Here is a 25507-nt window from a genome sequence, read left to right as displayed (position 1 = left end):
TTTGAACTGCTTGTAAAACTTGGCAACCAGTCTGTGTGTGTGTCACCATTGAAACTGATAGCTGCTGTAAAGATATAAACATACTACATAGTAAATTAGTTTACAGACATCTTGCTGCGTCACCTGCTGTTTTAGTCTGTCCGATGTTGGCGCAAAGTTGTAAAAGTTGACCACCAAAAGGGTAAATTCGCGAGCAAACTGACAAACCTAATTAGGTAGTGTATCAATATCCAGCTGTATCTCATCGTCAAAATCATTGGTAAATGTACTGTAAATCTGTCAGAAGGTTACAAGTTGTAGGACAGAAGCAGGTGCCGCGGGTTTGTGTTCCCTGGGTCCACAATGTTGACATGTGATATCGTTCTGAAGTTTTCAGGTGCACAGCTTCAGTCCATGCCATTATTCTTACGACTTTGACATGCAGATGTAAATCGCGTGAACATAAACCGGAAAAGTAAAGTATCGAGGATTAAAATATACATGTATCAAAAAATACTTTGTGAATTATTGATGTATTGCAAAGAGTATCGTGACAGCATATCAAAATACAATGTTTTCTCTATCGCCTATAGACCACTGTGAAGTCTCCGCCAGTAATATATATCATTTCTGTTAAGTTTGCTGCGTTATTTGATAAAAATACCAAACAAATATACGGCTCAGCGGTAGGCTTTTAACAGGAGAACATAGTCCGATTGATGCATAGTACTTGTAATTAAATAATCGTTTTACAGTTTTCATTTGTACAGCGTAACGTCCCGCCCTTTACATCTTGACGTCATCAAACAAACGCGTCGTCTGCGTTTGAGTTTACGATCACTATACTTCAACACTTCAAGTCCTCTAACAACAGGTCCTGAAAGAGAGGGGGTCTACTAGTGGTAGGGGATAGGGGTTGGGAGGGCAGGGGAGGGAAATAGCAGGAAAGGTGTTCATTTTTTTCACGAAACTTATTCGGGAACTCTATTCGGGTGTGACAATTTTTTAACTCGTTCCCCTGCCACCTGAGCTGGAGGCACCATTACATGACTGGCATCGACAACCGATCAAGGCCGTCGCTATCATTGTCGCTATCATTTCTTGCTAGTCAAATGAAGAGGATTTGCTAGGGATGTTGACAGCTGACCGTTACGAGCCGCCAAAGGACGGTATGTAAATGTAGTTGAATACATCCTAAATGCGTACTCGGTCGTGAATATCACGAAAATCACTAGATGGTAACGAATGTGATTCCATAAGAGATTCCCTTCTACACAGTACAACATTCACCTTGCATCGCAGTTAACAGTTCGGGCAAAGGATTCTGCGCCAAACATCGTTTGGAAATTATGCCTGCGGTATGAAAAGCTGGAAAAGTGTATTGCAGTTGACAGCTTTTCACAATATGAACCTGATCGCATGTGTCTGGAAGTATTTTCGCCTTTCTTACTTTTGCAATATTGAGGGACGGCATTTGTTTCAGTACGCTTATAGGATGTTTGATTCGTTTGTTATATCTTTGTTCCTATTACAGCTCCAATTTGCTATACGTAGACATACATGTAGCTACGAGGCAATAGGGATCAGTCTGTCAGTATGTCTGTCTGTCTGTCTCTGTCTGTCGGTATATCTGTCTGTCTGTCGGTATATCTATCTGTATGTATGTATGTATGTATCTATCTATCTATCTATATATCTATCTATCTATTATCTATCTATGTGTCTATGTAATTAGGTACTGTAGGTTGCTAGATATGATTAATAGCACTCGCCCAAATATATGACGTAAGGGTCTGTCGTCGGTCCAGCGTGTAAGTACTCTGCAAAACCCGATGTATATTGCACCTCATGATCAGTAATTGGTATGTAAATACATTGACTGGATGATGAAGATACCAATTTCGTCGAATGAAAATGTCAGTTCCAAAACCCAAAAAAAGCATGTGAGGGAAGAAAAATTAAATTAGATTCGGATTGCTCGTCAATTTAATTGCTTTGATATTTATCACACATTTTCAGTCAAATGATGTTCTCTGAAAGTACTGTGTTCATTTCCGACTGCTTTTGAATGCTGTTTGTAGAACTTACTCGAGCTCCGATCAAATAGTAATAGAGTGTTTGTTTTATATTTGTGTCGATTGTTCTCACTAGTCTTATACTTGAAGGCAGCGAGTGCTACACACAAGACGATGGTTCAGATTATCGAGGCACGGTATCAAGGACATCAAATAGACGAACTTGCCAAGCATGGACCTCTCAGTCGCCACATCAACACACCACCACACCAGACGATTATCCCAACGCCGGCCTTGGCGATCATAACTACTGCCGTAACATGGATGGCGCCACACGACCCTGGTGTTACACTATGGATTCATATGTGCGCTGGGAATATTGTAATGTTGGAACAGCACAGAAGGCATGCGAATACGGTGACTATGATTTACTAACCGGTCAAACGTTATCAGTTCCGTTATGCAGAGGGCAAAGATCTAAAAAATTCGAAATTGCTGGAAGGTGGGGGAAATGAGGCTGAATACAAAATATGTTTTTGCGATAACATGCCTTTAAGAATTAGGGTAGGTAGGTCGGAGGAATATACTTTTCTTTTATTGGCTTAGATCCATAAAATACGGTAAAATTTAGAGAATGTATTCAAAGTTTTGAAAGTGCGAAAGAAAAATGTCTATCTACGGTGGCAGGTTTTTCAAAGGTACACGGGGTTACTGGAAACACGTAAAAGTTTTTTGATTGGCCTGACCTTGGTACAGTAGGTTGTGGGTAGCGGACTCAGAGGTTTATGAATTCGACTCTCGAGTGTGGTGTTGTGCACTCTACCCCCCCCCCCCCAACCCTCACCCCAACTGCTTCTTCGGGCAATGGTTAGTGAGTGCATCGGTTTCCTTTCGGGCTATGGCCAAACGAAATGACAATTTTTTGCCTTTCCAGCAGCCTGCACATGTATGTGTATGGATGTTCTCTGTCGCTCCCAGTCTCTGTCTCCCTTTGTCTCTGCCTCTCTGTCTGTAAATGAATAAAAGTGCGATAGTGTACACGTTTTCCTGGAAATCGTGCACGATTCGATACAATATAATTAATCATAAACAATTAATTTATTTTATTAATGTACAAACCAATATAACTGGAGTGGTCTACACCCGTTGGGGTCATAGTTCGTGCCCGGGTATAACGAAATTGGTCTACAAAGGTATGCAACAGATAAATAATATGTTAATTTTGTCAACCAGCTTCCAACACAGTTATATTTAATTATATAATTATAAATGTATGAGAGCACTACAATGCTATGTCCAATAATTAGAATGATTAAACTTTTACTGGTACCAGTTTTACTTGCTAAAGCAACTATCTTCCGCTTTCAACAATATAAGAATACTTTGAAAAGTTATTCAAAGATCTGGATCGACAATGCAATCAGGCTCAGGCTAAGAATATACGCTAATCCCTGGTCCCAGAAAAACCAAACTTTGCCGCGAAACTACTAATTTCTACAATTGGCCCATGGATGTCCCATGGGACTGCGGCTTCCATGTGTCATGGAACAAAACTGCAATGTACAGCTGAATTGGATGTGTTGGTGCCTCGCAAACACCTTCAAACAAAGGCATGTGATTGTGGAATTTGAAAAACCATGATCAAAATGATCATCAGCTACAGCTTATTCATGCTATATTTTGGCCATCTAGAATGAAAAATCGTGGATATACAGTACTTTTTATAATGTGGGTATTTGTTTTCCACCGTTTGATTAGCCTCATTAAAAAGAAAATCAGGTCTAGAGTATTTGTGATGTAGTTTTACACATTTCGGCTTTAGAGGGTTTCATGCATTTTCACTAAGTAGTCTGGCTGATAGGGTAAAAATTACTCTGCATAACAAGTCATGTTAGAGTATGGTATTCCTTTGTTCGTTAGATTGTCAAAAAAGTAATAAGCTTATAGCTTAAGCCATGTGGCTGGGGTAATTTACCAGGTGTCTTTTTGGGACTTCTTATTTTTGTCGAAAATGTTTGTCAACTTGGACTACAAGAGCGTGAGCAAACAAAATATAATCAAGATCTGACCTATGCTTGTGTGAACCTTCGCCGCCCCGACCTCTGCACAAGGTTGAATCTTCTTTTATTTTGAACTCTATAGCTAACAAATTGCTTGAAGTTGGCCTAACCAATTATGTCTTTATTTCTTCTTCAAGGTATAATGGCAGGATCCTTCTACAATCAAGAAGGTAACGGTGCTGACTTTTTGTGCTTACCAGAAGTTGCCAAATACGACGAGAGCGTCGTAGTGTCTGGTACTCAGAAAGACCATAGCTACATCTATCCCGTTGAATACCGTGGGAGCTCAGGTCCTCTGAGTTCTACAGTAAACAATGATGTGCCATGCGCCGTGTGTCTACAAGAGTATCGCAACAATCGTGACGACTGCCCGAGTGGTTGGACCATAGAGTACTACGGTTATCTCATGTCATCCAGATCTACACATGCAACAACTCGATATGTGTGCGTCGACAAAGCCGGGGAAGTTTTGACTGGTACATCGACGGCTGTCAATGGAGGTTTCCTATACCCGGTTGAAAATGCCTGCCTCAGCGGAAGTGGTTTGCCATGCGCCCCCTACGTCAATGGCTACGAGATGACATGCGCAATCTGTTCACAGTAATAAGGGGCCGTCGATAATAAAAGCTGACGCACAAGAAACGTAATTCCTTCGTTTTACTTGAAACCCCCTCCCTCCCCCCTCAAAACGAAAGTTCTTATGCGAAATCGATTTCGTATTATGATGCCGTCTGACAAACCCACACGTACCTCTCCGATCCGCACGCCCATGAAAAAATACCGGGAGGGCACATGTATTTCGCACGTAGGAAAATGATTCACATACATGTTTCACATTGAAAAACCATACAAGTTTTTTTATTTCACCTTCTTTCGTTGTCTTTTCTGTCTCCGTATTTTGTGGTCATTCTGTTCTCGATGAATGCGAAGGTAGTTTTGCGTTCTCGCTGCAAAGTCGCACTTCGAAAACAAAAGAAAATCATTATGCGATTTTGACGCACACAAAACGAAATGAGCTTTTACCCCCCCCCCCCCCTAAACGAAAGAATTACGTTTGTCGTGCGTCAGCTTTTATTATCGACGGTAACCTCATTGTGAAGAAAATGGGGATACTCGGTAGCATGCCCTCAAACGATTTCTTATATCTCGCAGTAATGTTACAATTGCTAAGTTCTGTGTAAAATTTCTGCATATATGCTTGGTTTCATCAGCTTAAATAAATACTGAAAGCAAAAATATATCCTGTTTTGTGAAATATTTGCGATCAGCTGAGTAACAGCATCGCCATTTATTGAGTTTACGAAAATCCCCGGGGGGTACGCTAGATATTTTCATATGGGGTTGCACTGCCCCAGTTGAAAACATCTACCATGTATATTCAAAAGATATGACCCATTGTTAGGGATTTCTTTTGTCAAATTTTAGGAATTTTCACCTTTATTCTGTAACATGTGAATGTTTTCCTAAAGCATGAGACATTTGACTTGTGGTCAACCAATGTTTAGGGTTTTCCGGATGAAAAGTCGACCCATGTTTAGGAATTTTTTCGTGAAAAAGTGACCCATTCGGGCGGCACCCGTACGCCTTTTTTATGGAAGTACCCTGCCGGGACGAAATCAGGACGATATTGGATTTGGTATGGTTCATCGGAGTTGGTTTTCCTTAATATTCGATCGTACTTTCGTCAGATTTGTACTGGCTCACTTTTATTCAAATCAAGTCAACACATTTGCAATAGACACCGAAGTAAAGGTTATCTGATGTCAACCAACTCCTTTCACGCAACAACTCGATATGTGCGTGTGCGTCGACAAAGCAGGGGAAGCTAACCTAAAATTCAACAATTAACAATTCACCAGTATAACACGTTTCTAAAGCTCACAGTCGTTCATTCAAATACTGTTCATCCCACCATTACCAAAACTTTATAATTTAAACTGCTTTACTGTACCTGTTTGTTCTTTCCTGAGCCATTTCTTGATCCATCTCCATTTCGGTTTCATGTTTGTTTATTAGGTGCTCACTCACTTTTTATGCATATCGTTTTTTATGTGTACTTTTATTTCTATATATCTAATTTTCTTTTATTTAATTATTTATTTATTCTTATTATGTATTTGCATGTATTTTATTCAGTGCATGAACATCACATCCATTTATGGATGCATTTCCCTTTTAGTATAACGATGAACACACTGCCATGTAACAGAATGTTATATGGTTTATTGTCTGTCGACTTGCAATGTGCAGTAGCCCCGGGCAGTAGCTTGGAAGGTTACATTTGATCAGTAGATTATCATTCCTTACAGTCCGAAACTAGGGGTAGGTTGTCCGAGTTCACCCCGTTGGTCAGAGGTAGGATAGAAATAGCCTTTGAGAATGGAAACCGCTCAATGGACCACTAAAACCATGCACTTGACGGGGAAAAATAGCAAAGATAACGTCTGGACCCCACCGCGTAACCTGCTAAACTCCATATACTGACCACTATAATAGTGTCAAGTGACCACATGAGGGTGTATTTCAAGATGGCGGCGTCTACTGCCGACATGTTTGTTTGTTTGCTTATGTATTTGTTGGATTTTATTACCACTTTTCGGTCAAAAGTCTTCTTTTCTGCAATTACAAGTCAGATAGGTATCAAATTTGGGTTTAAGGATCATCTGATTATCATGTGTCCTAATGATTATGAAATTTTAAGTAAATATGTGCCAATTGGAAGACAGTAGGTGTCACACCATGTTTTTCAAAAATGGTAGAATGAAAATCCAAATTTTTGCGTATACAAAAAGTTTTGGGGTACAGATCCAGTCATTAACAACCAGTTGTTCATCATTTACAATATACAAGTACACAGGATGACATTAATGTATACAAATTGCAAAACGCAAACATCATCTTTGAAGATTGAAAACTTGTCCCCCTTATCCGGCTGGCTCAAGACATGAATCACTTAGCCTTTCATTTGTGTGGATGCAGTTATGCAATTTTTGTTCAGAAAAATATTGCTCGAATTGCTTCGAAATTTTATTTGCAGGATTTTGTCATTCTTTCATGTGTTATTGTATATTTATGGAAATGTCTGTCATTGCAGGTCAAATAATGTCATTTTCACAAATCTCGTTTCATTCTTTGAAATTTTGTTTGCATGGTCTTAAAGTACATGTCTGTTATTTGAGCCTCCTTGGTAGATTTAGATTTAAGTTTGTGTTGGACACTTCCCTATATGGCAGTACACTGCCATTCTTATAACTTAGAAGCAGTTTGGCGCATACCATTGTCATGTGGGTGTGAGAGCACTACCAGACTGTTCAAACCATGAACAGACAAACACAACCGTATGGCTGGCATTTCACTCATTTTGACATAGCACATCTGATCAGATGTGAGCAACAGTGTCCTCGACTCTATTTTTATAGATACGGGTGCTGTGCGGATAATTCAGAATCCATACAGGGTTAATGATCTATAACGTGATGGGTGCGACACAACCTCGCGAAAATGACGAATCAAACAGATTAAAATAAACAAATAGACAGACAGGAAGACGGTAAGAAAGAGAATTTAAACAGGGCAGAGAAAGAGGAAGGAGACGAAATAAATCGGATATATTAATAGTTAACTATCCATTTGGGGTTCCCGCTATTTTGGAGACTTGGTTCAAGTCGTTGATTTCGTAAAATAAAGCGTTTCCGCGAGTCACTACACTTTAGTGTCACTTTTCATATGAAACGCTGTATGACCAGATGGCATGTGTACATGTGTGGGATGAAAGCGATGAGTGTAAGTTTCAGTTTAGATCTCAAGATAGCTCTAGTTCGCGGACTACGGCGATGACTCGGATCGACTACACGCTGTTTCAAAAACAGTCGCGATAACTCTACTACATCGCATTTACCAAAAAAAAGTTTTATTCAGGGATTTGTACCATGTCAAACCCTATTAGTAAAACAAACGGAAACTGAAACTCAATGTTTTCGATTGTTAAATGTACTAAAGGGTAAAAACGATACCTAATAAAATATCAAAACTTCCTCTTAGCTGTTGAACAGCTGGTGACCCAGCTCCTAATCAGACCAGTACATTCAGTACAAACATTGTCTACCGTGGTTTTAACTACTTAAACATGCATGCATGCATGCATACAGACAGACAGACAGATAGACACGCACACACACACATACACACACGCACGCACACATACACACATACATACATACATACATACATACATACATACATACATACATACATACATACATACATACATACATACATACATACATACATACATATATACATAAAATGAACAATGAGAAGAGGTTTACTACTCTTCTTGCCCCTTCCTCTAACCTCCTAATTCACCATTTCTTGAAATCTGCACATATTGAAGGCTAGATGAACGCCTAAAAAGTGCATAAGGGAACCTATGAAATAATGATTATAGTTTTAACAAGGCAGTATTGCTGAAGGCAATGAGTACTTGGGCCGTGATAGAGTAATTTTGAGGACAATATATACTACTATTCAAATATGGTCTTGAATTTCCTCCTGTCAATGAGGCATTTGATTAACTGGTTATTAACGAAGCAATGGCATGACAACGGCAAAATATGTCTAGCAACTTTTGTGGAGTTTGAGGCAGGGGTTCTTTATTTATTGCGGGAATTGCTTAAACTCCTTAAATATTCAAATTACAGCAAATTTCTTTTGTTCTCGATGGTAGATGTCTAATATTTAGATGGGCATATTTAGATTTCTACCCTATAGTTATCCCTATATACCAAAAATCGGACATCCAGCTCTATTGGCTTGCTCAGAATTAGATATGCGCATAATTAATGAGGTACATTATGTGGTGTCATAAGGTGTCCTTTCATACCAAATATGAAGGGTGTAGCACTTGTGGTTACTGAGTTGTGGACAAATATGTATATTTGAGGTCAAAGGTCATTGAGGTCACGTGAAGTTTTGTCAAACAAATTATATTGTTAACTTATCCCTATATACCAGAAATCAGACCTCTTGCTCTATTGGCTCGCTCATAATTAGATATGCACATAATTAATGGGGTACAATATGTGGCTCATAAGGTGTCCATCATACAAATATGAAAGGTTTAGCACTTGTGGTTACTGAGTTATGGACAATAATGTATATTTGAGGTCAAAGGTCACCAAGGTCACATGATATTTTGTCAAAATGTCTGAGATATCTGCGTGAACCGATGGACTCACTGATGGACTCACGGACGGATATGAGCCAATCTATAAGCCCCCTGGACTTTATCCGTGGGGACAAAAAAACTGTGTCACTGCATCCTTTAGGCAATATGAATACGATGAGAAACTAAATTTTTATTTTTCTTGGCATCATACATGCGAGTCTATGGAGAACTGCCTTATACATGGGAGTCTATGGAGGTGTAAACTAAAAAGTCCTCTAACACGGCCAAATTTGATAGCATTGTGAAACAAATCGACGTGCATCTGTATGGGGTTGGGTACTAGGCGTGAACGGACGGACGGACGCACGGACATGACCAACCTATAAGTCCCCTCGGACTTCGTCCGTGGTGATTAAAAACAACGCAACAGTTATTACAGCTACACCGGCGGTAGGTTCATATCCAGAGCCCCGTACGGTCTGCCGCCGTCGCTTGAAAACAATCTCATGCTCCCGGCCATATGGGCAGCTGGCCGGATGCATGACTTCCTGGAGAAGGCGAGCTGTCACGTTCAAGCTCAGGATTATTTGTCGATCAAATTTCAGTAAATTTACCTTAGGCTGAAATTTCGCCGAAGTTTGACAAAATTACATCGATTTTTCAGGTTCATATGCGACATTTTTGAGTTTTGAGTGCAGACAGAATAAGTTTTGAGGCAACATGGCTGCGACCCCATGTTGCCCCTAGCCCTGCGTACGATGCTATGTGCTACAGCTAACACACAGCATCGTACGCAGGGCCAGCGAGAGAGTTGCCGACATCGACGGTTATTTACGAGAAGTGAATAAAAGACTGTCATTTTTGGAAGCGATCGAGTAGCTGAGGTAGGCTGGGATACGACTTGGGCCCAAGAACGCTGAATTTCGGCAGTAATTTGGCTTTTTACGTCAAGTCCCAAAATGGATTTGAAGTCACCGACCCAACGTACGGGTCTTTGCAGGGCTGTGGTGAGCGGGGCGGTTAGCTGTAGCGGAACACACAGCATCGTACGCAGGGCTAGTTGACCCCCAAGTGAAAATGTGTTCGCGATCAAATCTTCCTATATTTTTTTCAGAATTTTCAACAAAATCATTGCTTCTTACATCTTTTGTAAAATATAAAATACTAAAATAAAACTGCGATGTGCCATGTCTCCAGATTTCTAAAATATCGTTCGTTGACCGTTCGACGCAAACTTGTGACGCAGTTGAAATTCAATACTGACCGCCAAATAATCTTAATGAGACGAGATCAGTCTAGACATCCTCCAAATTATCCAACCATTCGCATTGGAGTTCAGCTCGCTTAGAGTATCATAACATTTTTCGGCCTTCTTTTAGATCGACCCTAATATCTCCCATTTAGGAATAAATACACAAGCTACCTCGACAAAACTTCGTGCACCATCCAAGACCAAACGCACTACAAATCTGTCTTGACGTCATCATCTCCTTACATGGTAATCGGCATACCGTATTTTTTAGCAGAGGGGACACAGAATACGTCGGAGTATTCAGTTTCAAAACGTATTACATTGTGTGATGTTGTCAAAAAAAAGTCATGTTACTGCAGTGGTATAAATTACAAAACACAAAAGTTCAAATCAGTTTATTTTGGACTGGCTTTACCCAACATTTCATATTGTTTCTTATGCCAGATTTGACCACGTGCTTACTGGCGGCCCCTTTTCATGCAAATTTTGTGTCAAATGATGTGTTCCCCTGGAAAAACAAACGTACGATTTCTAAATGAAGGAGGCGAAATTTGCCCTCAAGACTCGAAACCACCCCTTTATGGGGTGTACCTAGCTATTTTTAACGAGCTTCTCGAATCTGCAGCTCTATTTCGAAATGATGGTCTGGTTTTCTCAGCTCAAGGATAAGTGTTCTCCATCGCTGTGGGCATTACTATTCTCAACCGGGGGTACAGTTTCCAGTCGTAATGTTTTTCATTGTGTCCGGGATATAAAACCTTTCCTTTTCAAACTTTCTCTTTGATTAACACTAATCCACATCTTGTCAGTGATTAAACATGTTTCAAGTTTAAATGTTAAATTCTGGTCTCGAGCCCTCCTGTTCGACCAAACCGAAATTACCCCTCCCACTTTGGCTCGTCCAGTGGGTGTAGCAAGGGTCGTGCCATCGCCTAGTAAACGGAGGGTGCATTAATTGTTGCATTTCGATGCACATTTTGATTATATTCAGAAGATTTTGTGGCAAAAACTCAGATAGAGAAGCATTAATATTCACATCTCACTTATTCAAGACTGGCTGAGAGCAGCACTTCCATTCAGTTAACATCATTACGCCATTTATTATGCCAAGAAAGATGAAGCCAATACATTTTGCCCTCCCTGGTCTCAGCCAGAAATGGTTATACCTTACAGTTTTTTCCCACGGAATGAAAACAAATGTACTTGGGCTGAGGCCCAAGTACAATAACTTCCTAGAGGAAACTCTGGCATGTAGGGGCGAAGAAACCACACAACGTAAAAGTCAGAAAGAATGACGTCATCCACCACGTGATATGAACAGAAGGCACTACGACGGAAAATACGTGCTGCCAAGGTTATTTAATTCGAAATAGCAAAGCATTAGTTCTCAAGAATGGCTTTAATGCGGTAATATTATGAAATCTCGAAAGAGATGTTCACATGTACGTGATTTTGTTCACTATGTCTGGGAAGTGAAAGAGGCCAACATTACTATGTATGTCTTTATTACAAACAAATGAGCATCAACACGCAGAATGAGTTCTCAGAAAAATTGAAATATCATTTGACATTTTAACATTACAAAATTTACATTGCAAAAAAAAGAGTTAAGGATTTTTTAAATAACATTAAATTAAATGCTTTTTACAGAAATTGTAGATGAGGTTTTACAACACGATTTGGCAGTGCGAGTAGAAATGTATTTGAAAAGCGATTTGGGAACAAATGTATGGCGTTAACTAGTATTTGATTGAAAAATACTTTATAAGGATACGTTTTATAAACAAACTTTACAAATATACAAATGTGACCTAATATTCATATTATTGGAAAGTAAATGACGACACGTTAAATAAGGGAAATAGCGATGTACAGATCATGTGACTTCTTTTTACGCAATTATCTCCAAAATAGTTTCAATTGTGTTGCATGAATATGTCTTATCATAGTACGTGTACAGACCGTTTCCTTATTAGGCACTGCAATCATTTATTTAAATTTATCTTTCAACGTGAAAGAATTCTTAGATTCCACTTTGCCAAAATGGCATACTAAATTTTCATTTATACAATAAACATCTCAACGATGTACATTCGATTCGCAACAACCCTCTATGATCCCAACTTATTCCATCGGTCCCGCAGGGTATAGTGTTAAATTCTTTTCAGTGCATGAGACGAGAAAAGAGATCACTTTTTTGGGTTCAGACCTATTTATAAAGTAAACCCATAAGCTTAAATTCTTCATATTTTACATTTTGATCAATCAGTGAATCGGTCAGAATAGGTCAAAAATGAGATGAATCTTTTCGATGGTGAAATAGTCTATAAAGTCATCTATAAAGTCATACAGTGAAATAGTTTATAAATTCATCTAGGAGTCTGTCATCCTTAATATTGAACATTTATCCAAGGAAAGTCCTGGGGTCAATACACACTCTAGTTTATCTGTTTATCTCTTTTTTGTCTCAACTCTAACACTTAAGGAGAAGATTAAAAAATATGTGTTTCACAGCCAAAAGAACGAAAAATACTTGTAAGTATTGTCCTGTTAATATTGTGGTCCTGTTGCATGTTTAACTTCTTGTTTCACGGTCACGGCAACTAGAGTAGAGAGAAACTATACGCTAAGTCTGTACAACTAGAAAATGTGCGATAAGTCATCCTACTTTTTATACAGAGTTGATAAGCCAGCGTTGAGATCTATTTGGGTTATTTTGAAGATCATTCTTGTCTAATGACTCTGGGTCTGATGCAGGCACAAGCGACAGGTATAGCTTCTCTGACGTAATCATACCTGGAAGGAATATAGAAAGTGCGTTAAATTTCAATGGTCTTTCATTTAGCGAGCACACGCCTTAGGTAAAACTACATGGTGGAGCAAGGTGAAAGAAAGCATACATTTACTCAATATTTCCTTTTATGTTTCACTACATATGATTCAAAATGACATGCAAGTGTATTAACATAAACTCATTTTTAATTTGGTTTCTTTTGGAAAAATAATATTTTTATTTGTAATAATGTTAGCATTGTGTTTCCTTAATTTTGTTTGAAAGCCTACCAGCGCAAAGAATTATATTCAAAGCGCCCACTAAAATTTTACACATCTAATTGCAAAGTATCTTCTCGTTTCATTCTTTTACTTTTTCCAGATGCATTTTATCATCGTACTCGTAACAAACTTGATTTTTGGAATGAACATTTATCGGAAATGTTTGAATCACTTACGTGTAAACTCCGTTTCTGCAGCCAGTTCTTTTCAGCACCCAGAAATTGTAATGCACGGCACTGCAGTACCTCCCATCGCTGGCAACTCCGCCGGTGTCGGGGTCGATGCAGCCTTGGCAACGACACTTGGCTTCGGCGATGGTCCTTGGGAATCGCTCGCTGTCAGTGTTGATAGCGTAGGTCCACGGACAGAGCGCCATCTCGTTGTCCTCCGCGGTGATCAAGTCGGCAACTTCGAGAGGACACGTGAAGTTGCTTGAAACGTCTGGGTGCGGATTTTCATCAGACCGTATGATGCTTGTCAGTTCTTCGGTATTTCTGTAAGGCCAAGTGGCGAATTCTTTAGACACAGCGGGTCGGAGAGTTTCTACCTCTGAAAGACTTCGATGCAAATCATCAACGGGCGGTTCAAAGCAACTCTCTACACGCTGATCGTTTTGCTCGATTACGCTTTGATTGGCAAGGCTGTTTGCGCTTACGGTATCATTGTCATTGCCTGTGGTGAACTCGCCTCCGTTGCTTACGACCACGTCAACTGATGACAATTTCCAAGTTTCGGTATCTCTCCTAGAGGCCGGTCTTGCATAAGACACATTTGTCAGGAACATCAAGCCCAGGGTGAAAGAAAGCGTTGCCTGTACGTAGAGAGATGAATCCTCTTATCAGGAAGATTTTACAAACTCCATGGGTTTTCTTATCGACATTAGTTGAACAGCGATCGACTAAGTGACCTTGTTAAATTATTTTCAGTTAGTATAAGGATTTAATATTAATATTAGACATTGATATCAGGACGAAAATTAATATGAATTCAGCGGGATTTGAATTAGATATGCTATTTTTTCCGTTTTGCCTTTCAGGCTGGAGACATGGTCTTTTTTGTACTGCCAGTGTTACATAACCTCATGTCGTCCCGTGATTATGATCAGGCCAGTAAAATTAACACCCACTCTATGTAAAGAACGCGATTGGAACCAATTTGGGAGAATTGGATCTCTAAATTGCTCAAATTTATCAAAAGTGCATGGTGCCGTACGGTTAAAAATTTCCAATCTTACAAATTACCCATAAAAACAAGCCTATTGCAAAACAAGGAAAGCAGACGAACTTATATTTGCTGATTAAACCAAAAGCAATGCACATTCCAATTATCCAAAAAATAGTTCCAATCCTGTTAAAGATAAAAGATTCCAAAGAACTAAGACCATATAGTAGAAAAGCTTCTATTTTAACATTTATAAAACCATCTCTCCCCTTTCCTCTTTGTCTGACCTTACGCTGCTTTGTGAACAGGGTGAAAGCCATTAGTCACCGTGAAGACAATGCTATTATTGAGCCAACTCTTACTGATATATATATATATATATATATATATATATATATATATATATATATATATATATATATATATATATATATATATATATATATATATATATATATATCCTGGCAACTGTCCCTGATTTCGGCTGGTGATAATTTATCAAAAAATGAGCAAATACACAAGAACCACTCTTAATGTCTAGCATAATCGATTAATATGATACAGATAGCCCTTATTGTGAGGTTCGTGCAAAAATATCTTTGGCCAATATTTTGAAAACAAAATCACACGACATTGACAACATTGACAATGCATAAAATGACAAATCCACCGCCCTGTGGGTATACTTACAATGGAATGGCCAAGCAAGGTCATGGTTGCATCTGCTGTTGCTTCTGATCTGTTGCGCCACCGACAAAAATGTACCGATAATTCGCCTCTCAGCTGTGAAAATTGAAGTGGTTGGCATACCGCGAAATTTGCAGGATTTATAGAGACTTGTCAGCTCAGCATTTTGGTGTTCTTGAGGGCCAGAGGGAGAGTCCCGGAATCTCATACGCGTTAGAAATGGAAAGTGTCGTCAGTAGTAAAACCAAGTGATTCGGAAACTCTTATGTCAGAAGCGAGAGTCACGATCCGGGTATCTTGTTGACCCAATAAAAACCCAGTCATTGTGCTATGCCTACACAAAGAACGATGTATACAAGGAAGAGGGAAGCGAGATCCATGGTCATTGCTCAGAACTCCGGAGAGGAGAAACGTAGTGGAGGGTCGCCTCGGTAAATGCCTACCCTCCTCGTGCACATTTGACAAGGAAATGATATGCATAACGCTGTTGATCGGGAATTTGTTATACAAACTGGCTGTCAGAAGGCCTCCGGGAGATGATATTGTAGGGAAAGTTGTTATCCTTTGGTTTCTGTTCTTATATCCGGCTTGGGAAGTGTACAGAACTCACAGAGACTGTGCACAAGTGGACCGTGCTTTGCAGTCTAACGTAGAGTGAAATACTTATCGAAGGGCAACGATAGCTGTAGATGCTGTTTTACTGAAGAAAGGGGTATGTATACTTCTTTCCTTGTATCTGTCGGTCGGTCGGTCGATCAGTCAGTCTTTCTTGTCTGTCTGTTTCTCTCACAAAAATAATTTGTGATTATCTACACCACAATCGCAGTTGTCTTCGTTATTGCCGTCATCGTCGCCGTCATTGTTGTTGTTGTTGTTTTGTTGTTGTTGTTGTTTTTTACGGGCTAATCTGGGTTATGTTGCAGACTGTTGCTTCCCTCAGAAGGGTTGTAAACTCCCCTTAAGCGGAGAACATCAAAGTTTGGTTAAAAACAAACGTACGTCATATTTCTCTTGCACGTCTATATTAGAGCTATACACTGGCATCACATCAAGTTTGAGGACGCTCTCAAAGAAACGTTTGGAGACCCCCATTGGTAAAAAAAAAGGAACTTTATTTTGTCTGCAAAGTAATAAACCATGCCCCTTGTGAGAATTCCCGGAGTGATATACGAAACTCGACACTCCGATTGTAAACCGGAATAATGAAAAAAACTAAATTATTGTGACTTGGTCGTATTTGAACCGGAAAGCAAAGGCAAGTTAGTCGGGGCGCGATTTATCGAATAACATCATTTCCTTCCGCGGATCGGGAAATTACAAATATAGCAATATTATACGGTGTGCTAACAAATCAGCTATTCCTATTCATGTGGACAGATCGTTTAAAGTTCATCTGTGTTTATAATTAACGGGGGAATATGACTTCCACATGTGTTCTATCTAAAATAAAAACTGCACATGTAATTGACGTCAGCGTTCTCGGTAGACAGGGACTTTCACATTCAGCAAAACGTTCCTCGTTGGAGCCAAAAATGCACATTTCGTGTGCCAGGCATGTTCATTGCCGCGTGCTTCTACAGGCATGCATCACGAGTTAATTAAGGTTCCGCTAATGAGAATTATCGTTCTGCTGGATAATTTGGTCATATGATATGACGTAACTTCCCTGTATTTTCCAGAAAACAAAAAGTGTAGATGGTAATATTAGCATCTCAGTGCATAGTGTGAAAACGTGTAACTGAGCTTGTCTTCGTTATTCAAACAAAAAAAAAAACGTTCAAACGGGAAGATAACCAAACAATTGACTCAACGATTGTCGGTTGGTATTAATATTACATCTGTTTTTATTTGACCAGAGGACCATTCACATAGTTTGTCTTCTTCTACGAAATCTTGTTAAACACAATAGTTTCTAAAGGAAACAAGAGTTTCTTTCTTACCCTAAAGTCATTCAATCTTGTCGAGCATTACATTCAGCCATCAGGTCAGCGAACAAATGGTCATTCAGATTTAGAACTGCAAAAAACATTGAATCATTAATGTGATCAAATTTTGGGCTGAAAAATGCAAGGGAACATCTTGCCACCGCATACAAGATTTCCTATTTTGTTAATCGGCATTGTTAAGTATTTTCAAGAAAGTCGTCACAGCATCATTTTCTCGGCGACTGTTGGTGGAAAACAAATTGGTCCAAAGTTAAAGAGAAAAGCACGTTCATTTTAACTGAATGCGGCGACTGTACTGTCAATCACGAGTCTTAGAACTGGGTAATTACCGTGATTGTATCGTTACTGAATAAATTTGGCAAGTGTATGTAACATTCGCCCTGGCCTTATTGCGGATCTATTACTGGTGTGTAGGCCACTTTCACTTCGTCTCAGGCCATGCAGGTCGTGATTGGAGACAGCAAGGTTTACCGGAGCAAAGTCTGGAGTCCGTGTTTCTGGTGTGGGTGTAAGAATGTGAAAGGCAGTGGAGCGGGAAAACCACATTTGCAAACATCTTGAGATGCAGAAGAGGTTCTAACATATATTGTGCCACATGGGAGACGTGTTACGATTTCACACAATTTCAGATGCCTTTCTGGCCGGTGGTTTCACACTTTGCATACCTGAACTCTGCTATTAAAGACGGTGACTCGTCTTCACATTTTAATATTGAAGTGTCAACGTCTATACAGTCGATTGTGGTTAGTTCGGCTTTGTAGCATAGCGGTTTTCTACGCTACACATGATAGGGGGCTTCGCCGTGTACCTAACCACGAGCGACTTTGGTGTTTCTTTTAAATAGAAGTTTAGACCGAGTTTCAGGGTTTCAGTGTAACCTGCAAAAAATATCCTCATTTCCATATATTCCTATATGAAATACACCGATACCCTATTGTGCATATCAGACACCGGGTTAGTTGTACTATGTTTCGGAAAATCCTCGACAAACCCCTCGAAATACATAGGCATGGAATTCCGCTTCGTAAGTGGTAAGTGAAACGCTGTACCAACAATCGCTGAGATCTTGTCTCGTCATTTGTCACCACTGGTTGTCAGGGCAAGTGATTTAAGTCCATTGATTTTGGAAAGTCTAGGGTTGGACCATCTTCCGGGAGGGAGAGGTTTAGAACATTAAGTTTGGTGCAGCTTTTTTTCTCTCTAGCTTCTCCCAGAATCGTTTTCCTCCTGAAAAGACCGGTGGAGATTTTTACACTCTACACCATGGTGACGGATGTTTTTCTTCGCGTTTTACAGCAAGAAATTGTTCCAACTGTTCCGTTCGACCTCAGAGTTCACAAGTCAAAAATCAAAAGTGTGAAGCGGAAATTTTGCTTTAAAATTTTGCATTTGATTTCCTGCATAATTTAAAAAGCTGTATTTGTACTAGGGAGGCAAAGTGGAAGGAGTCTGCTCATCCAAAGGCTTTCAATTCAATCGTCAACGCAAAAGCCAGGTTGACTACAAAAGTTTCGAACCCCCCCCCTCCCCCACCATATAATGGTCCAACCTTATTGCAAAGGTACAATCAGGATTATTTTACGTTCCTTGAATTGGTTTTGTTATTTATCAACACTGACTCCCAATTTACCGGACACAATATTAAAATGCAAACAGAGGGCTAACACCATGCCAATAGCCGTTCTTTTCTCATACATGCTGTTTCCTTTCCTCATACTCAAAATGTCGAGGAAAAAGTTTTTCAGGAAAGTCCATGGCCATACAGCTACGAACCGTCATTTGAAGTGCGAAACCATATTACTCAAGTCGGCATAAACTTTATTCAAAACAATATCAAAAAGCCAAAGAAAATTTAGTCTGTAACACCTTTAAATACGATTTTGCCAACTAAGTGGGTCTGAGGCGGTCGACCGTATTTTCAGTATGGCAGATTTTCACAGGTAAAAAACATAAGACTTCAGAAGCTAAAGCAAAATTGTATGTTACATAGGAATTCCACACCAGCTATGCCTAAGAAGTTGAAGAGATGTATAAGTTTCTAGTAGGTAATTTCACGAATAAACATAGCTCTTTGCCATGAAAGCGACTTTATAATTAGATCACTATTCCAAACCCTTGCCCACAATAAATTGCAACATCATTTAGTATTCCCCTTGGCACAAGACAAACGCCATTTAAGATAGTAAGAATTATTTCTGTCCACTGGAAGTCAATGTGAACGAAACTTTAACTGCTTCACAAAGTGCAACTCTCCAGCCAAGCATAAAACAAGGCCAAATGGTAACCAGATATGAACTGAATATGCTCACGTGTTTTACAACAGGTTCATTAATAGTAGTACGCTTCACAGAACAATAAGATATATGTTATCACTGAATGAAGCAGGTTTTTTTCAACATCGCACAGTACTCTCAGATTTTAATCACTAATTACAAAACTTTATTTAATATGCAAATGAGCTGTTAATTAACTTGACACTGCTCAATGCTTCATGGGACAATTAGATATCCATCAGATCAACATTTGTAGCACGTTTTTTTTAATTTAATGCAGTAATTTTAGAGTAATGTCACTAATTACAAAGTTCATTAAATATGCAAATAATCCCTGTATTAACTTGACACTGTTCAATGATTCATAGTAAAATTAAATATTTATCAAATCAATATCTGTAGCATGTTTAACAAAATTTGGTGCCGTAATTTCAGAGTTATATACCTAATTACAAAGTTTATTAAATATGCAAATGAACCCTTAATTAACTTTACACTACTAAATGCTTTACAACACAGTTAGATATCTGTCAGATCAGTATATGCAGCAGTTTTCATCACATTTGGTGCAGTTATTTCGGAGTTATATGACTAATTATAAAACTTCATGAAATATGCAAATGAGCTAATTATTAACTTGACACTGTTCCATGCTTCTCAGTACAATTGGATATTTATTAGATCAACATCTGTAGCAAGTTTCATCAAATTTAACGCTGTAATTTTGGAGTAATATCACTAATTACAAAGTTCATTAAATATGCAAATAAACCCTTAATTAACTTCACACAAGTAAATGCTCTACACCACAATTAGATATCTGTCGGATCAGTATCTGCAGCAGATTTCATCACATTTGGTGCAGTTATTTTGGAGTTATATCACTAATCACTAAACTTCATAAAATATGCAAATGACCTATTTGTTAACTTGACACTGCCAAATGCTTCTCTGTACAAGTAGATATTTATCAAAACAATATCTGTACCCAATTTCAAAGACTTGGGGGCCGTAATTTCAGAGTTATATACCTAATTACAAATTTTATTAAATATGCAAATGAACCCTTAATTAATTTCACACCACTTAATGCTTTACACTACAGTTAGATATCAGTCAGATCAGTATCTGCAGCAGATTTCGTCACATTTGGTCAAGTTATATTGGAGTTATATGACTAATTACAAAACTTCATAAAATATGCAAATGACCTATTTATTAACTTGACACTGCCCAATGCTTCAAAGTATAATTAGATATATATCAGATCAATATTTGTTGCAAGTATCATCAAGTTTGGTGCAGGAATTTCAGAGTTATTTCACTAATAACAAAAGTTCATTAAATATGCAAATGAGAAGGTAATTGACATGACACTCACAGTACCATCATAATGTTCTGAGATTGTCATGTGTGAAAAGTTTCATGAAATTTTGTGCAGTATTTCTTGATATATGTCTACACTGTCATTAACGTCTCCATAGGGAAACCATTGTACGGAAAAAAACGATATTGCATAACTTCATTAATATGCAAGCCACACTAACCAAAATCTAATCAGTTCTTGCAAGTAGCATATGGTACCTGTGTACCAAATCTGACTTGAATCCGTTCAGGCGTTTTTGATTTATCGTGTAAACAGACAGACAGACAGACACACACACACACACACACACACACACACACACACTAACACACACACACACACACACACGGACAGACAGACAGACATCGCTATGACAATAGCCCACGTGTTTACACACGTGAGCTAAAAATGAATTAATCTGCCTATGCAAACATAAGCAGAACATAACCTAGCTGATGGGTAATTTTTACAGGATCATTAGAACAAATAACATATCATATGTCCAACGACAGATAAAGATATTTGAACAATACCGGATGTTGAACCTTTCTGAAGCATAGTGAAATCATTACATGTAATTATATTTCTTTGTTTCAAGGATATCAGTCTGCAGTTATAATTTCGTAGTATATAAATATGAAGCGGCGGGGGGCGGGGGGGTTTGTGTAAAATGTGAGAATTTTCGAACATTTTTGTTTGCCAATTACAGAGTAGAGAATACTGATTCTAATGACGTGTGATTTCATATGAGATTTAATTAAATGCCCCAAAACTTTTCTACCTTGCATTTTACGGTTGGATCTTCTCCGAAAACGGCCTTTAAAAATGTCAAGTTGTGGAATGAATGCTTTTGAAAATTTGTTCTACTGCTTTTACAAAATGTAACAACAACACTTGAAAGTGGAAAGTGAGATCCTCAAAACAAGTATGTAGACCCTCCTCGAATCGGGGGTGTCAAGAAAGTAACAAATCCTTCAGCTGACCACCCCTGTCCATACATAATGGTCAACCCCTGCATGTACTGTTAAGCTTTGGCATGAAGAGATACTTAGGGGATAACCATTTGATTTCAGGGGGAGTTGAGGAAATGGTCTGCCAGCAACTTTTCCCACAAAATATTTTTTTATAGTTTCAGTCACGCATCGAATTACTTTTTCAGTATAAAGAAGCAACGAACATTTTTTTCTACTCAGTATAACTAATTTTTTTAACGTGCGGTTCGTAACTCCCCCGGTGACCGATTTAGATCTGTACCTGTAAATAACTTGTATTGTTCCATGTAAAAGCAATAAACAACAGTTTTCTAGCCATGCTTCTGCAATTTAAATGGTATGTACAAGAGACAGCCGTTGAAAAGTATATTCTGAGATGGCTGATCTGGGGAGTGCTGTACTCCTGATCTCTCGGAGCTCATTTCCTTCAGGCCGTCATAATAGTACCAGAAGCTGGACGAAAATATCTTGCATATGTAGTGTGACCGATTCCAATATGTTACAGCATGTAGGATGAAATAATGCCATCAAATTCTCGGTAAACTCGGTAAACTTCTGTTAGACTGAAGTCTAACAGAAGTAGTTAAATGATAGTGCATTAGTCCACCGTCCCTCCGGACGGTGATTAGTCTAATAAAAGTGAAGTGATGGTGTACTTGTCAAACTATGGTACTGATGCAGCTGTTTTGTCAAGTCATTTCTAAGAGTTCTCAGGAAATGATAATTTTCACATGTTTTTTTTTCAGAAACAGAACTTGTATTTATATTTCATTAAATTTGTTGAATTTTCATTGTTAGGACATATTTGTTTGTTTTTCTAGAAATATATTTAGAGAATAATACATGGCTTTTAATATTTGCTTATTGAATCTTGTCATGTGTTCTGAAATTTTTACTACTTACAGAACAAATCAAATAGTCCCTCTCTATTTAGATACTACCTGTGTGAATATATATCGGAAATAAACCAAGATATGTGTTTCCAGGTTCAGATTTTTGTATCATAAATGCTGGCGAAAACATACGACTCGCTGACAAATATCGAAAATATTGGCGCCGCCACAGGTGAAGATGCATCACGATTCATCGATTTGATTTTATTCAAATGAATATGCAAATTAGCTACAAATGTGGAAATTCCTTTTATATTCGACATATGTATTACTAGAGTTGCCCAGGTAAGGTATTTTCAACATTTATAATTTGAACATTTATAAGATTTACTTTCAAGTTTCTTCACTGAAACCTCTCGTCTGATACTTTTCAAGTTGGATTTCTATGCTGTCAGGAATAAAATGCCGTTTTTTTTCAAAACGATGACGATGGCGTGTATTTTGAACCAATTCTCTTATTTTTTGATAAAAAAGATATACTTCTGATTGAATCTCGTTTTATCTGTAAGTTCCACGGATGACCTTATTCAGGTCTGTTCAATGATAATTCAGTATTAAGTATGAAGGCCTATTTACTAATTCTTGAAAGTGAATGTTCATTTACTGGTAAAAGCACAGAGCTTTGAAAATTGTTTGTTTGTTTGTTTGTTTGTTTGAGAGGATGTCTTATTCTTAGACGTCCATATTATGACTACATGTGCAGACATCCTTTTTTAGGGGGGTCGTTTCTCACTTTATTTTCTAAGTCCTGATCACTTCGATGATGATGACACCATTCATAAATATTGGTATGGTGACAAAGTCATCATGTGTAAATTTTCAGAGTGAGGTCACCCTATCTTTATCACTTTTGAATTTGCTATGCACACTTCAAGAGATTGCTCTTTTCAGAAATGACGAAGTTTGCATTTGTAAATTTTCATTCACTGCGTGAACTCGAAATGAATGGTTTTATATATTGATTTTAAATGATTTCCGTGAAAAACTGTGACTTTTCATAGTACATTTGTTGAAAATCAAGCATGGTGACACCATCTTTTTTCTTATGTGCCGGAATAGGGCCGTTCACAGTTGACGTCATCGTTCTCTCATTAATATGCGCAAATAAATATTTAACCGCATTTTTCGATTACGCTTTTGAAAATTACGCATGCAAGAACGACAAAAATACATCTCAGTGGGCGACTGCTGGTGTAACAATGAATACTAATTCACGACTCAGAGTACAAGTTGCAAAAACCAGCCACGCATGCAACATTGATAAAATTTATCCGCATTCCAAGCTGCGTGTACGATGTCGTGCGCCTACATCTATATTTAGTAACAAACCTGTAACCGTGAACAGCACTATCCAAAAATCGCTGATAACTGTCAAGTCTCTCTGTCTTCCATGTGTTGCTCTCTGGCCTGATCTTCTGTACAAGTATGTTACACTGTCAATTGGGCGTCCTATGACCCAAACTTTTCTTCAACTACATCAGAGTCAGAGCTATCTCTGTCACTGCCGGCATGCAGTGACAGTGACACTGCCTGTAGGCAATAGCAGGGTAGTAGCTGTGAAAGCTAATATCACATATAGTTGGCAAATGGAGAAAATTTATGTGGCAGCCATTTCGGGGGGGATTTGCCCTTTTATACACCGCATTATTATTATATTTGTCTATTATTACTTGTTCTGAATGCAGCAGAAATGCTGAAGGATGCCATCTCGCAAGTACCTGCTGTCGAGGAGGTTCGGTGACTTTGAAGAGTAAATACAGCAAAACAATGGGTGGATGAATTATGATCTGCAATATCTTGAGACTGCCTCTACTAGACGTGTCACGAACATGTAAGATATGGTAGTGAATAAGTTTACAACATCTAAAATACACTATCGAGAAAAAGTGAGAAAATATATTCAATCCTCAGTTTTTCTCCTTCTTTGGGTAAATATAAGCCTATTATGAGCTCTTGTATCTTCATTGCTTGGTTATAGCAGCCCACGTTTTCAAAGTTTCATTACACGTTCTTAAATTCATTTATAAAGTAACATTTTTAGGAATTGGCAATGTTTCAGTCTTAACCAGCCCACTCCCTCCCTTAAATCTTCAAGGACTGCAATTTATTATAAAGTTGTGTGAACTGCATAAAATCAAAGAGTACATTGTATTCTGAGTGATTTATTTCAAAACGGCTGGAACACTAAATTTTCTCACGACTCTGTTATCATATGACGCATTTTCGTTTGACGAATGTTCATTGGTCATTTGCTGTACCTGCGCGTGAGTCGCGCGTATCATTTGACGAATGGGCGGTAGCGTACTGTAAAATGGCAACTACAGCGGGGGCATACGACACATTTCAAAGTTAACGGGTACGCATGTGCACGCCTTGTCAGAAATAAATATATATGAAGATTGACTAAAGCACAATACCGTGTGGCTATTATGAATTACACAACGCCAAATTATTGTTACTATAAAATGATGTCAGAGCATTCAGAAGAAAACTTTCATCTCTATAAATATGTTTTGTATCCATTAGATGTAAGTGAATATCGAATATAGACTTCATTTTTCGAAGGGGTGTCATAAATCAAAAAGTCATCAATGGTAATTTGGTTATCTACAAAAAAATACGATAACTGAGATTTTCTCTAGTATCGAAGGAACGTTGAAAG

General features: G+C 38.4%; 2 protein-coding genes across 2 annotated transcripts in view; one reads left to right on the top strand and one right to left on the bottom strand.

Moving 5' to 3' along the window:
• The window catches only part of LOC139140564 (protein D2-like), a 178444-nt gene that overhangs the window by 131999 nt on the left and 20938 nt on the right, over positions 1-25507 (top strand). The window lies entirely within an intron of this gene.
• On the bottom strand, positions 11816-15522 carry LOC139139651 (uncharacterized). Its single transcript, XM_070708517.1, has 3 exons — positions 15379-15522; positions 13704-14338; positions 11816-13269 (listed from the first exon to the last, which is right to left on the bottom strand). Exons 1-3 carry the CDS (start codon positions 15400-15402, stop codon positions 13197-13199), a joined length of 732 nt encoding a protein of 243 aa, XP_070564618.1. The 5' UTR covers positions 15403-15522; the 3' UTR covers positions 11816-13196.

The sequence above is a fragment of the Ptychodera flava genome, chromosome 9 (genome assembly GCF_041260155.1).
Source record: "Ptychodera flava strain L36383 chromosome 9, AS_Pfla_20210202, whole genome shotgun sequence".
NCBI lineage: Eukaryota > Metazoa > Hemichordata > Enteropneusta > Ptychoderidae > Ptychodera > Ptychodera flava.
The sequence above is the reverse complement of the archived record's forward strand: the minus strand, read 5'-3'. Positions and strand labels throughout refer to the sequence as shown.